The sequence below is a fragment of the Alosa alosa genome, chromosome 16, assembly GCF_017589495.1.
Source record: "Alosa alosa isolate M-15738 ecotype Scorff River chromosome 16, AALO_Geno_1.1, whole genome shotgun sequence".
NCBI classification, from domain to species: Eukaryota; Metazoa; Chordata; class Actinopteri; order Clupeiformes; family Clupeidae; genus Alosa; species Alosa alosa.
The window spans coordinates 7,220,288-7,232,738 of record NC_063204.1 but is presented as its reverse complement, the minus strand read 5'-3'; the positions used below and the strand labels follow the sequence as shown (position 1 = coordinate 7,232,738).

Sequence of the window (12,451 nt, the reverse complement as noted above, 5' to 3'; positions counted from 1 at the left end):
GACCACAAGAAAAGGAAGAGAGCGGAAAAAGAAAAGGAATAAGGAGTCCGATAAAGAGCGAGAGAGAGAGCGGAAAAAGAAAAGGAATAAGGAGTCCGATAAAGCTAAAGAGCGAGGAAAGGAATAAGGAGTCCCGATAAAAGGAATAAAAGGAATAAGGAGTCCGATAAAGAGCGAGAGAGAGAGCGGAAAAAGAAAAGGAATAAGGAGTCCGATAAAGAGCGAGAGAGAGAGCGGAAAAAGAAAAGGAATAAGGAGTCCGATAAAGAGCGAGGGAGAGAGAGCGGAAAAAGAAAAGGAATCTTCCTAAGCGATGTCAGTGGTGCAGGGCCTCCTGTCAGCTGAAAGTGGCCGTTAAAGAGGTAGGAGCAGCAGAAACGCATTTCCCAAATTGAACGCTGGATTTACAGTCGGCCTGGGCGGCGCTGACCCCTAACACGCTAATGTCCGCCTGGAGTCATCAGACGTCCCTCCGGATCTTTTATCACTTCCATTGTCAAGCTATCTATTTAATTGAAAGAAGTTAATTGAATGAAAATGATCAACTAAGCTTGTATTAATATTGCTAATGGAACTTGCGGGCTGGCCCGTGTTTGGAGAAGGGATGTCACTGGTCGAGAGTTTGGGGAGAGGCCTATTACGGTGTGCACTTAAGCCCGACAGGTCTAATTAGCTCATACTTATTCATTCTTGGAGTCAGTGGTGGGGGGTAACTCGGGACGAGTCGCATGGCGTGCGTTACAGCGTTTTGCACTCGCCGTTATTGCCGACTTTGTGAGCAAGGGGATTAATGGCGTCCTTTAGAAATGACAAACTCAATATTTCCCTTCTTTCTTTGTTACTCAGTTTATAAATATCTCTGTGTCCGAAATGCATGTACCGCAAGTAGAATCAGCATTTGTGTCAGCTCCTGTATATATCTTGACTAGGTTTGTTAGTTAAATCAGACTGAACTACGGAGTTAAAATGGAGTTTGTGGCGAGATTGTGGCCAGTTTCCGTGCACTATTCTCTGTCGCCCGGTCGCTGCTGTGGAGGCTGAGAGTTTGCTTCGCGTGTGTCGGGGGCGATGCGCAGCGGCACTTACTCTTCTTGGGAGACTCGGGCCCTGATGTCAGCAGTCTGCTGCTTAATTAACAGCGCTTAATGTCCACAGATGACTCGTTTATCTCCCCCTGCGCTGCCCACAAATGGCTGGGCCGCTCGTCATGCGGGAGATTGGCTCCCGCCAAGAAAGAAGAGATGCAAGCCATTTTGTGCCCCCTCACATAAACATCCTTTTATTTAAGCGTCGATTAAACAAAGATCCTCTGCCAAAATCGAACATCCCTCTGTAAAAGGCGCTGTCTTAGAATTACTGTCTTGATTAGGTGGAATCCTTAGCTCACAGATGAGATACCTATCTGTCAGGCCTCTGGAGTTGAAAGAGAACATATCTGTTTATTTTGCTACATACTGTGTATGTGCTGTGTCCGCTGGAGTTGATATATTTTGATATAATACATTTTGGTGTCGTATGTTTTTATTTGTTTCAGGTGATCACAAACTTGGTGAAGATGGTGAAGGCACGGGACATCAGGCGGCCTTTCTGTCCCCGAGGGCACTGGCTCTCTCAGGAGGTCAACATTAGTGCTGATAAGGTAGCTGTCACGCTTACTTCTGATGTTTATCTCAGTTGTCACGCTCACCTCTGATTTTTATTTTTTTTAATTTTATCTGAACAAATGTTAAGTCAAGATGTTTGGCATTTCCAGTTTGATATGGTATCTAAAAACAAATGCATGTTGACCAGGCCATAGGGACCCTGGTCCTGCTTTTGTATCCTTTGGGAAAGTGTAAATGAATCCACAGAAAAGCATCTGAGTTCTTTTCATGAACCTGCTAATTTATTTGAAATCCAGTAGTTCAGTAACCTACAATGCTCACACATGTACTTTAATTGAGTACAGTTTTAAAAATTATTTCTTTTGTGGCCTGCATTTTGGGACTGATTCTCCCAACCATGTCATTGTCAATGATTTGAGCTCCTAAATGACCTATGCTAATAGCCTCCTTACACCAAACAACTTTGACAAGATTTGGGAAAGATTCTTGAAAGATTGGAGTCTTGAGTAAAGCTTGAATGGGGGGCATTAGTTAAAAGACTACAATCTTTCAAGAATCTTTCCCAAATCTTGTCAAAGTTTGGTGTAAGGTGGCCATTAGACGTCATTGGTTTGTGTTCTGTACTGAGATATTATGTATTCTTGTTTTTATTTAGGTCACTCAGCTCTATGTCCCTTCAGCACGGCACATGTGGAGGATCAGGAGGATGGGCCGCATCGGACCCCTGCAGTCCACCCTCGATGGTAAGACACGGCAGTGACCGCATCCCTGAGACTCGAGCTCCGATTAGATGATTAATATTAAGCGTGTGTTTATTTTTGCCTCTGAGCACATCACAACAGTGTGTGTTTCTCAATCTTGGAAAATTTTAGATATTTTTTGTGTCTTACTGAGAAAAATTTCAGCAATATCAACAAAGAGCTGTATGTTTTGCAACCATAATCCTGTGAAACATATTACACTTATTCGGAAAATTTACCATCACTCAGGCTAAATCAAGAAACAGTTATAGTATAGTTATAGTTAAATATTTGTGAAGAAATATCATGGTGAGGTTACACAGGTCATCCTTCGATATGTCATTGACCTTATCGGTCGAGCATCTTGCTGCCCAGATCTCACAGCAGTGGTATCTGCCAAGATCAAGTAGTGACAGCTCCACTCAATTTGCGCCTGTCCGTGAGGTATGCTGGCATTGTGAGCAGCTAATAATGGCATTCTTGGCAGTCACGGCGCTTGATTGTCTGTTGTTGTTGCTGTCCGCAAGCAGGAAGTCGCACCGCTGTGTTGGGTGGTGTCACTGTGCGAGCGGCCATCGAGCCTCCGCTCCAAACGCTGGAGCCTGGGAGCAGCCGGCTGTCACTCATCAGGGCGGTCACCTCACACACTTTTAGCGCGACGCTGTGGGTTTGGCCCGAGTCGCCTCACGAGAAAGGCTTACATGCCTGCGTCACTGTCGGTGCTCTCCTAATCCCTCACTTTTAAAGACCTCGTAGAAATAGAGAGAGAGAGAGAGAGAGAGTAAGGCTGAGGGATGAAAAAGAAAGGCTAATTCTGAGGCAATTCAGGTTGAGTCTAAATGTGTTGTTTGTGGAATGTATAAAGACGGAGGGAGAGGAGCATGAGTGGGTGTGAGTGGGGAAGAGAGAGACAGAGCTGCGTAGCGTTGGCGAGGCGGTCTGGACACAGTGCAGCGCAGTGCCGTGCAGGCAGGCACCCACTCGGGCCAGCCTGGTGTGAAAACAAGCGGATAACAATGTGTGTCCGATCAGCCTAATGCCCACTCAAGCTCACGTGCACCACCCATCCAATTAGCCTGAAAAGGCCTGGCCCCATCTGCCCACCCGCCTGTTTGCCCTGGACCCTCCTTTCATTTCCCTAAATGGACTTGGGGGGTTTGTGTTTATGTGTGTGTGGTGTGTGTGTGTGGTGATGGTGTGTGTGTGTGGGGGGGATGCACACAAACTGGTGATAGATGATGGCCGTATTGACCACCACGGGGCCCATATTTTTTCTTCTGCAATGAAGACTTGATGGGGCGGTGGTGGTGGTGGTGCTGGTGGTGGGAGGGGATTGAGCAAGAGTAGGATTGACTAATTGAGCAGAATGATTACACCGTGCTTGGGGATGGGGGTGGTGGGGGTTTAGAGGAGAGGAGAGGGAAGGGGAGGGGAGTGATGCTTTAAACTCTGCTGGTCTGGCTCTTTATCCTCCCCCCTACGTGTGTGTGTGTGTGTGTGTGTGTGTGTCGCCGTGTGTGTGTGTGTGTGTGTGTGTGTGTGTGTGTGTAAGGTCTAAACGATCAGAAGCCCTACTCTAATACAAAACAAACGTCCCCGTAATGGAGATTGTCGAGCAGGTGGATGGGCATCTCACAGTCCAGTTAATTAAAAGTATGTGTTAGCCAGCAGGGGGGGGAAGGATTGAGCACTCTTTAATGGGGTTGCCACACACACACACATACATACACATACACACACACGCACAGTGGAGGATAAATGATTCTGGCTTTGTTGCATTTGTAGTATAGTACGCAGGGCTACTAGTAGTGTTTGGGTATCTGCTGAGGTCTAATGAACAGAGATGTTTCTCCTCTATGAAGATTTTTTAAACTCAGCTAACAGTCCTTTAGAACGAGATGTTTCAAATGTAGATGTTTTGAAATGGGTTGATGAAAAATGTGTATGAGGGATTATGAGTGTGATCACAGAGTCGATAAATAGATTGGAACAAAGGGTGAGGTCTGGCAGATGGATGAATTACAAGCCTGTACTAGTCAAGGACAGTCTTCAGATGTAGGATATTTTCCAAATTTGGCCGTTTCACAGGAGACTGATGGAAGAAGAGAAGGATGGATAGATGGATGAATGGATCCAGAGTTGGTTGAATGGATAGATAGATGGAGACAGATCAACTTACCAGACACAAATATATGAAGATGGATGGATGGATGGATGGATGGATCACTGCATGGATGAAAAGCTGTATAGACGTATAGAGGGCATGTGGAATAGACAAAAACAGATGGATGTGGGGATGGAGTGATTGAAGGATGGTCATCTTGATGTATCTCTCTCTCTTTCTCTCTTTCTCTCTCTCTTTCTTCAGTGGGGCTGGAACCTCCTCAGCTGTCCGTGTCGGAGGAGCGGCACCTGGCCATCCTCACGGAACTCCCATTCGTGGTGCCCTTTGAGGAGAGAGTCAAGGTAAACACTCTTCTCCATCACTGTACACACCAGAGGTTACCATCAACAACACATAATCAGCTCTCCTGATTACTCCAGGATTTCCAGTGTATTTGAATATTTAGTGTGCCTATTTTGATACAATAACCATTGCAATACACCATTGCTTACACTATAAATCAGAAATATGTAGAGCAGTGCACTATTTTAAGAGTGCCGTTTCGCTTTTAAGAGTGCCGTTTCGAGTTGGGAATCATCAGTGGAACATAATCTGTTTGCTTCAGTTAGCGTTAGCTCTCATCGGCTGGTTGGACTCGGGGCTCCATCAATACTACACTGCCATTGTAATGAATGGTATGATTAGAAGCCATCCAGAGCATTGATCAGTGCTTGGCCCCCGTTGTAAAGGCTTTGTGTTTATAGTGCCTGCTCTAGGTCACAAGCCAGAGTAAGTTTTTTTACATCTGGGCTAATGTTGTAAGGGAGGTTCACATTCATTAGCTTCTTGTCTTTCTTTTTTCTGTCATGCTCTTTAATTTACTCATCACATACAGCTGTTTTTTTTTAATTTTATTATTAAAACATAAGGTTGCACAAGGTTACAGGGGTTACTTTGGATACCTGTCGCATAAATTCAGTCAGAGACATTACAGTAACATGATGACTCTACAATATGAGAATCTTGTGTGTGTCTGTGTCTGTGTGTGTGTGTGTGTGTGTGTGTGTGTCTGTGTGTGTGTGTCTGTGTGTGTGTGTCCGTGTGTGTGTGTCTGTGTGTGTGTCTGTGTGTGTGTCTGTGTGTGTGTGTGTTTGTGTGTATGTGTTTGGCAGATCTTCCAGCGTCTCATCTACGCAGACAAGCGGGACGTGCAGGGGGACGGACCTTTCCTGGACGGCATCAGCATCACCATCCGCAGGAACTATATCTACGAGGATGCCTATGACAAACTGTCCCCAGAGAACGGTCAGCTGACATATCACACACACACACACACACACACACACACACACTAGGGGTTGCACGAGTGCATCATTTTACAAAGAAAACTTATTTCCTGAAAAACTGAAGCATCAATTTGCATTGATTAACTCATTGAATGCCAAGCTGTTTTCGGAAGCTTTGTCCTAGAGTGCCAGCAATCTAGACCATTGTTGATGATTTTTGTACAGCCACAGCATATTCTGTGTTATAGCTATGAACACATACAATGGCTCGTTTAAAAGGTGAGACTTTAAGCTCTCAGTGGGTGCAAACCGTGTATTTCTACAAGCCTCTGTTCCTGAGAAATCCCAAGCTAAACAGTGGCTAGTTTTCATCAAAATAGCAGTTTTTTTCTAGAAATGGAGATATAACGTCTTTCATGAAATATGAAGTGTTGCCTGTTAACTTTCCGGGAAGTGATCAGCGAGACCTGGCGAAACTGCCACCTAGTGATAGACCCACGAAAATGGCCTGGTTTTGAGCTGACGTGCAGGCGTCACTGATTTGACCCAAAGCGGCAACCGATGTCCAGATAAAATGTCCAGATTGTGCGTTTTCATGAGTTTTCGATCGTCATATATTTCATTTCCATTCATCACAGAGTTCCCAAAATCACATATAAGGTGTGTTAGAGTGTCTAGTTTGTAATAAAAAAAAAAAAGCTAAAAACGTAATATTACGTTTTTGGCACTCAACGCATTAGAAGGAAAAACGTAATATTACAAAAAACGTAATATTACGTTTTTGGCACTCAATGAGTTAAAGGTGCTCTAAGCGATTCTGGGTAAAGTCACTTCTGTTGACATTCAAACAAAACAGAGAGATAGCTCGCTACTTCCTCCTCCTGTGCAGTTGAAACTCTCCTAAACGAGCATCTCGTCTGTGATTTGCTGGAACAGTTTGTTATGGTTTTATGGGCTATGTTTGCCCAGGTTGTTTTTGTTGCCGTTTCAGGACACAGGCAGTTAGTGGATGGTGAGGTGATGTTTGCTGTAAGTGACAAAAATGTTTTAGACTAAAAAACGCGTGGCATCTATGCTGTATAGCTATGCTAGGTGACTGATTTGCCTATTACAAGTTTGTTTACCATCACATTGGCTTTGTAAAGGTTATATAAAGGTGAAAATCTTGCATAGTGTACGGTGCTTGGTCAGCAATGGTTAAGTGTGGATGACATGGACAATATTTTAATGTTATTGTTAAAAGGTCTATTCAAGTCAAGTTTATTTATATAGCACATTTCATACACATGGAAAATTCAGTGCTTTCAACAAAGGACATAGTGTTTTCCCCCCCCCCAGCAAGTCTTCTTTTTGTGTTAACATATACATTTGCTGAGTCCTGGTCATCACCTGTAAGCCCAACCAAGTAAAAAGCAGAACTGTTTTTATCTTTTGGCAACATCAATTTCTTAAGTGCATTAATGCAGTAGCCTTAATTACTGTATATGACAGACTCCAAAAATTTGCTTTTTTTTTTTTTTAAGCAAAGAATTTCCAAAAATCATCATTCTATTGTCTACCATTGCTCAACACACATGGATGGATTTTCTTTCAGACACCTAGATGAATGCCACAATCACATTATGCCAACCTGCCGACGTGTTTGCATGTATAATTTATAGACATGCACAAACATTGTCAAATATGTGGCTATACTATCTACCGACCCCCACCCACAGGCAAGGTCACAAGTGTTTAGGTGCATCACAATCTCACACCATCTCTGTTTATTGTGCATATGTACTGTAACAACTTAAGGGATGGTATCAGATAATATTGAAGTGCCTTCACGTAGGACCCTTTAAGTGCTGTCAAAGAAGGTGCCGACCGATGTTATTTAAGGTGTGTGATAGACTAATGCGTAAAGGACAGTGGGCGAAATGCAAATGCATTCAAATGTTATTAGACAGATTGAAGGCCCCCCGTGGTGTGATGCACCATCAGAAGACCGACCTGTGCTTGTAGGAGGGAGCAAGGGGCGAGCGGGGGAGTGGGTCACACACACACACACACACACACACACACACACACACACACACACACTCCACTCACACACACACACTCACACACACACTCACACACACACACACACACACACACACACACACACACTCACACACACACACACACACACACACACTCTCACACACACATCATACACACACACACACACACACACACACACACACACACACACACACTCACACACACACATATACACACACATCACACTTCTCCTCCTCACATAGAGCATTTAAGGGTTTTTTTTTCACTCATGTGGCTTCTGATTGCTGGAGGTTTAATTGGAAATGGAGCCGAGAGATGTTTGATATGGGGCTGTTATGACTTGCCAAAGCATGGATCCGCAGATCGTATTCCAGCCGTAATGGAACGTATAAAAGGCCAGAGATCAATTCTTTTAAGTCAAGCGCCCTTTTTACGGTGTAGTAATTTAGGTAAAACAGTGAAAGGGTATGGCTGCCTGGTGATGGGATTAAAAGGAACGGCTGAAGCTGCCACAGAAGAGGAAGCAGGGTTGGTGTGTGTGTGTGAGGGGCTGTCGCTGTGAGTTATTGGAGATGTGATTTATGAGTAGAGATTAATAATGCTGAAAGATGACCTTTTTTCATTTGAATATCCCCCAGCCTTATGCATGCATACACAGCCATACAACACACACACATATACACACATACACACATATACACACATATACATAAATGCTCAGATTTTCCCCCTGAACCAGTCTCATGGGTCTTCATAAACACCCTAAAATAACCCTCAGAATTGATCAACTAAGTTGAGATCAGTTGTTGTACCCCGTGATTTTTATCATAAACATTTTTATCGTAAACCATACAATAAGATCCACACTTTCTTTGCTCATTGTTTTCTTGAATGGATCTGATTAGTTTTACGGGAAAAAATAAAATGTTGGTTCAGAGCCCATTCAATCTGGAAGATAATGTGTATTAACGCTGAGCTTCAATGTGGCAAATGCAGTGATGCATTTTAAAAGCAACCCATGCACCTGCTGGTGATAATGCAGTCCTTAGACTACTCTCAGACATGGTTGGCTGTTGCAGTTGAATGGACGTGAATAGCATATTAATACATGGCACAAAAAGATTGAAATGTGAGTAAAGAGAGTTATCTAGCTCTCAGATATCCTCTCCGCGTATTTTACCGAACATCTGTCATTCCTCTGTTCTGCAGAGCCCGACCTGAAGAAGCGCATCCGGGTGCACCTGTTAAACGCCCACGGCTTGGACGAGGCCGGGATCGACGGCGGCGGAATCTTCCGCGAGTTCCTGAACGAGCTGCTGAAAACAGGCTTCAACCCCAACCAGGGCTTCTTCAAGACCACCAACGAGGGCCTCCTCTACCCAAGCCCCAGCGCAGACATGCTGGTGGGCGACTCCTTCACCCGCCACTACTACTTCCTGGGCAGGATCCTGGGGAAGGTAACCCTCAACCATCTGCTCCAGCCCCCCCCCACCAGCACTGTCCATACAGTTAATCAGCTTGTTCATTTGTTTTGACACAAATATTATGGATATAGTGTTGCTTTGTCCTCTGGTTACCTGAACCCTAGTGTGTGTGTGTGTGTGTGTGTGTGTGTTTGTATGTATGTGTCTAATGTGTGTGTGTGTGTGTGTGTGTGTGTGTGTGTTTGTATGTATGTGTCTAATTGTGTGTGTGTGTGTGTTTGTATGTGTGTGTGTTTTTGTACGTGTCTAATGTGTGTGTGTTTGTATGCGTCTAATGTGTGTGTGTGTGTGTGTGTGTGTGTGTGTGTGTGTGTGTGTGTGTTTGTATTGCGTCTAATATGTGTGTGAATGTGTGATAATGGGAGTGGTGATGAGCAGGCTGTGTCAGTTGTTAGTGTTGTCTGATGAGTCTACTTCCACCTCATTGGTCTCCAGTGGGGATAAATGGGTTTCAGTGTATCCAGTGTGGTCCAAAGGTTGTTCCAGTGAAATGAGCTGTGTTTGTATATGGCTGAGTATGACTCGGACAGGAGAGGGAAGAGGAAAAATAAACCAGTTCGTTTTAATCATGTATACACAACGTAGCTGTGAGAACACCACTTCTTAATGTGTGTGTGTGTGTGTGTGTCTCTGTGTCTCTTTGTGAATGAGAGAGTGATAGAAAGAAATTAGTCGATGTGAGAAAACGTGAGTGAAATAAAAGCTCCATACATTCACTCAAACGGTTGACAGTTGTGAGACACCTGTGATTTTCTTCCCTTTCTGTGAGGTAATTACTGCTCTTTAAATGTTCAGCAGTAATCAGATATTAACTCGGTATCGGTGCTGTGTTTGCAGGGGAAATGAAATCACTGGCCTTGCATGGCACACCTTTTACTCTGACCACATTGAAATGTCATTAGAACGGCATGGTATACAAGCGATAGCGACGATAAGGCACTGGTCAGTGTTTAATGAACATTATTACAGCTCAATATTATTGCAATATAAAAGCAATTGACTGGAACATTGCCATTGCCTTCAATGGGAAATGTATTATTCATGGGGCCTTGTGGATATGAACTTAGTTTGGTGTTCTTGTGTGGTTGGTTTTCCATGGGAACTGGAGCTGGTCAGTTGGAAAGGTTTTGTACAAACCAGTAGCATTCACTAATGATCAGGTGATAACATTGACATATTGTAAGTTTACCATCCTACGGAATATCATTGAGCATGCAAACACACACACACACACACACACACACACACACACACACACACACACACACACACACACACACACACACACACACACACACAGTTTGAACTATTGTACTTTGGGTTCTCCTTTGCCGCCTAGTGGTAAGAGTGTGTTACTAGGTTATTGATGTGACCCCTCTCTGGATTGATGGGGGAGGTCAGGGGTCAGAGTTCAGGTTCAGTGGCTGTGCTCAGTCTGGTCCGTCTGATATATGCCCCTTGTCACAGTAAGCTGGTATGTCTGGCATATTTTTGCTATCAAGCATTAAGTAGTCAACACAATTAATGTATAATGTTAACATAGTTTTGTCTTAGAAAACACCAAGAGATCATGAATGATGACCAGGAATGTTTTTATGCTGGTGAGTTCAGTGAATGAAAACAAATTATAAGGTGTTATTAAAATAGACGCATAGGCAAAATAAGCAAACCATGATGATGGGAGGATGTTTGCTCAGAATCATGCGTGGTCATTTCGGTCGTGGAGGCCGAGGCTTACCTGCCAGGGGCTCTTGGCCCCATTAACCCAGACAGCGATCTGTCCTCTCGCTTAGCCCAGCGGCCTCCTCCCTGCCAGCCAGCATGCTACTTATTAACCTGTAATGTTTTTAAATGGTTCCGAACGCGCGGGGCACACCATGCGATTGTATGTTGAGATGCGGAGGAAAGTGCCCCGATGATGGCCAGATAGATGAGGAAGGGGACAGATGGTGATTAAGAGGGAGGTGGGGGGGCAGGAATTAGCTCATGACAGCCACCCCCACTCTCCGCTACTCCAAACCCCCCCCCCCCCCATCTGAAGGCTCCATTAGCCGATGATTCCAGTCCGGTGTTTGTGTAGCAGTCCGGTGCGTCTGCCGCTAAATCAGTCGGGCTGAGTGGGCCGCGAGGAGGGGCATCACATAAATAAGCAGCCCTGGCCACCCTGGTAATGGAGTTTTGATCTGTTTTACAGTCAGGAGCATCTCCGTATCATACACACACACACACACACAGGCTATTCAGTCCTCTTAACACAGATCTGTAAGCACAGCCCCCTTTTCTTCTACTGGACATGCCGAAATCTTCTCTGATGAGAAATGGCCAGTCAGCAGGCTTACTCCCCGCCCCACCCCCCATTCTCTCCCAGCCCTTTCTGTACTAATGGCCGTGGCAATTAAGGTGAGGAAATTAATTTGAATTTGACTTTCAATTAACCCCCTCTCTCTCTCCATAAATACAGTCCAAAGTGGCAGAGTGAGTGGGGAACTGTATTGATATTTGTTTAGCGCCGTTATAAAGGGAACGGATATAGATTAGAGTTGCATCATCAGTGCAGTGTGGAGTGGTGGTGTCACATTTGAATGAGACTGACGCACAGTAGCACACACATGCAAGGACACACAGTTATCACAGAATATGAATTCTTACGGCTCAATAAGGAAGTAATTGTCACAGAGGTAATGTATTAGTCAGGTTTGAGTGTGATGCTTTGTGGTCTCTGTGTGTGTGTGTGTCAGACACAATGCTGCTTTTGTAAAACTGGAGTGATTAGTTTCTAGTGTTGAGGCCAGAAACCAAAATGGCTAATTGTTATTATTTGTCCTCGATGCAATGAAACGGCAGTAGTACTTAAGGAGACTTGTCACTTGACTTTTGCTTTACGGTCACTAGTTTATCGATGTCACAGTCTCTCAGGCTCATAGTGGTGACTCATTGTTTGTTAATGTGTATTGATTGCTTTTATGCCATCATTTTCAAAAATGGTCTGATGGATGTCAGTATATGCCATATTTCTATCCTCCAAAAAAACCAAACAGGAGACGACGCGACTCGTGGGCTGTGTAGTCACACTCGCTCCTCTCCTCTTCTGTCCCTCCCACCCCCCTGGCTGTTTCTGTTTCCTTTAAACTCTCGCTGGTCCAGCTCTATTTTTTTCTCTCTTTTGCGCTGTCCTCTCGGTGTCTTT

General features: G+C 44.4%; 1 protein-coding gene across 1 annotated transcript in view; it reads left to right on the top strand.

The window, feature by feature from the left end:
* ube3c (ubiquitin protein ligase E3C) overlaps window positions 1-12,451 on the top strand; it is a 37,565-nt gene that overhangs the window by 15,154 nt on the left and 9,960 nt on the right. Inside the window, exons 15-19 of the mRNA XM_048266432.1 lie at window positions 1,535-1,639; window positions 2,260-2,347; window positions 4,713-4,810; window positions 5,621-5,753; window positions 8,990-9,237. Coding sequence (XP_048122389.1) covers window positions 1,535-1,639; window positions 2,260-2,347; window positions 4,713-4,810; window positions 5,621-5,753; window positions 8,990-9,237 — 672 coding nt within the window. The remainder of the gene's footprint in view (window positions 1-1,534; window positions 1,640-2,259; window positions 2,348-4,712; window positions 4,811-5,620; window positions 5,754-8,989; window positions 9,238-12,451) is intronic.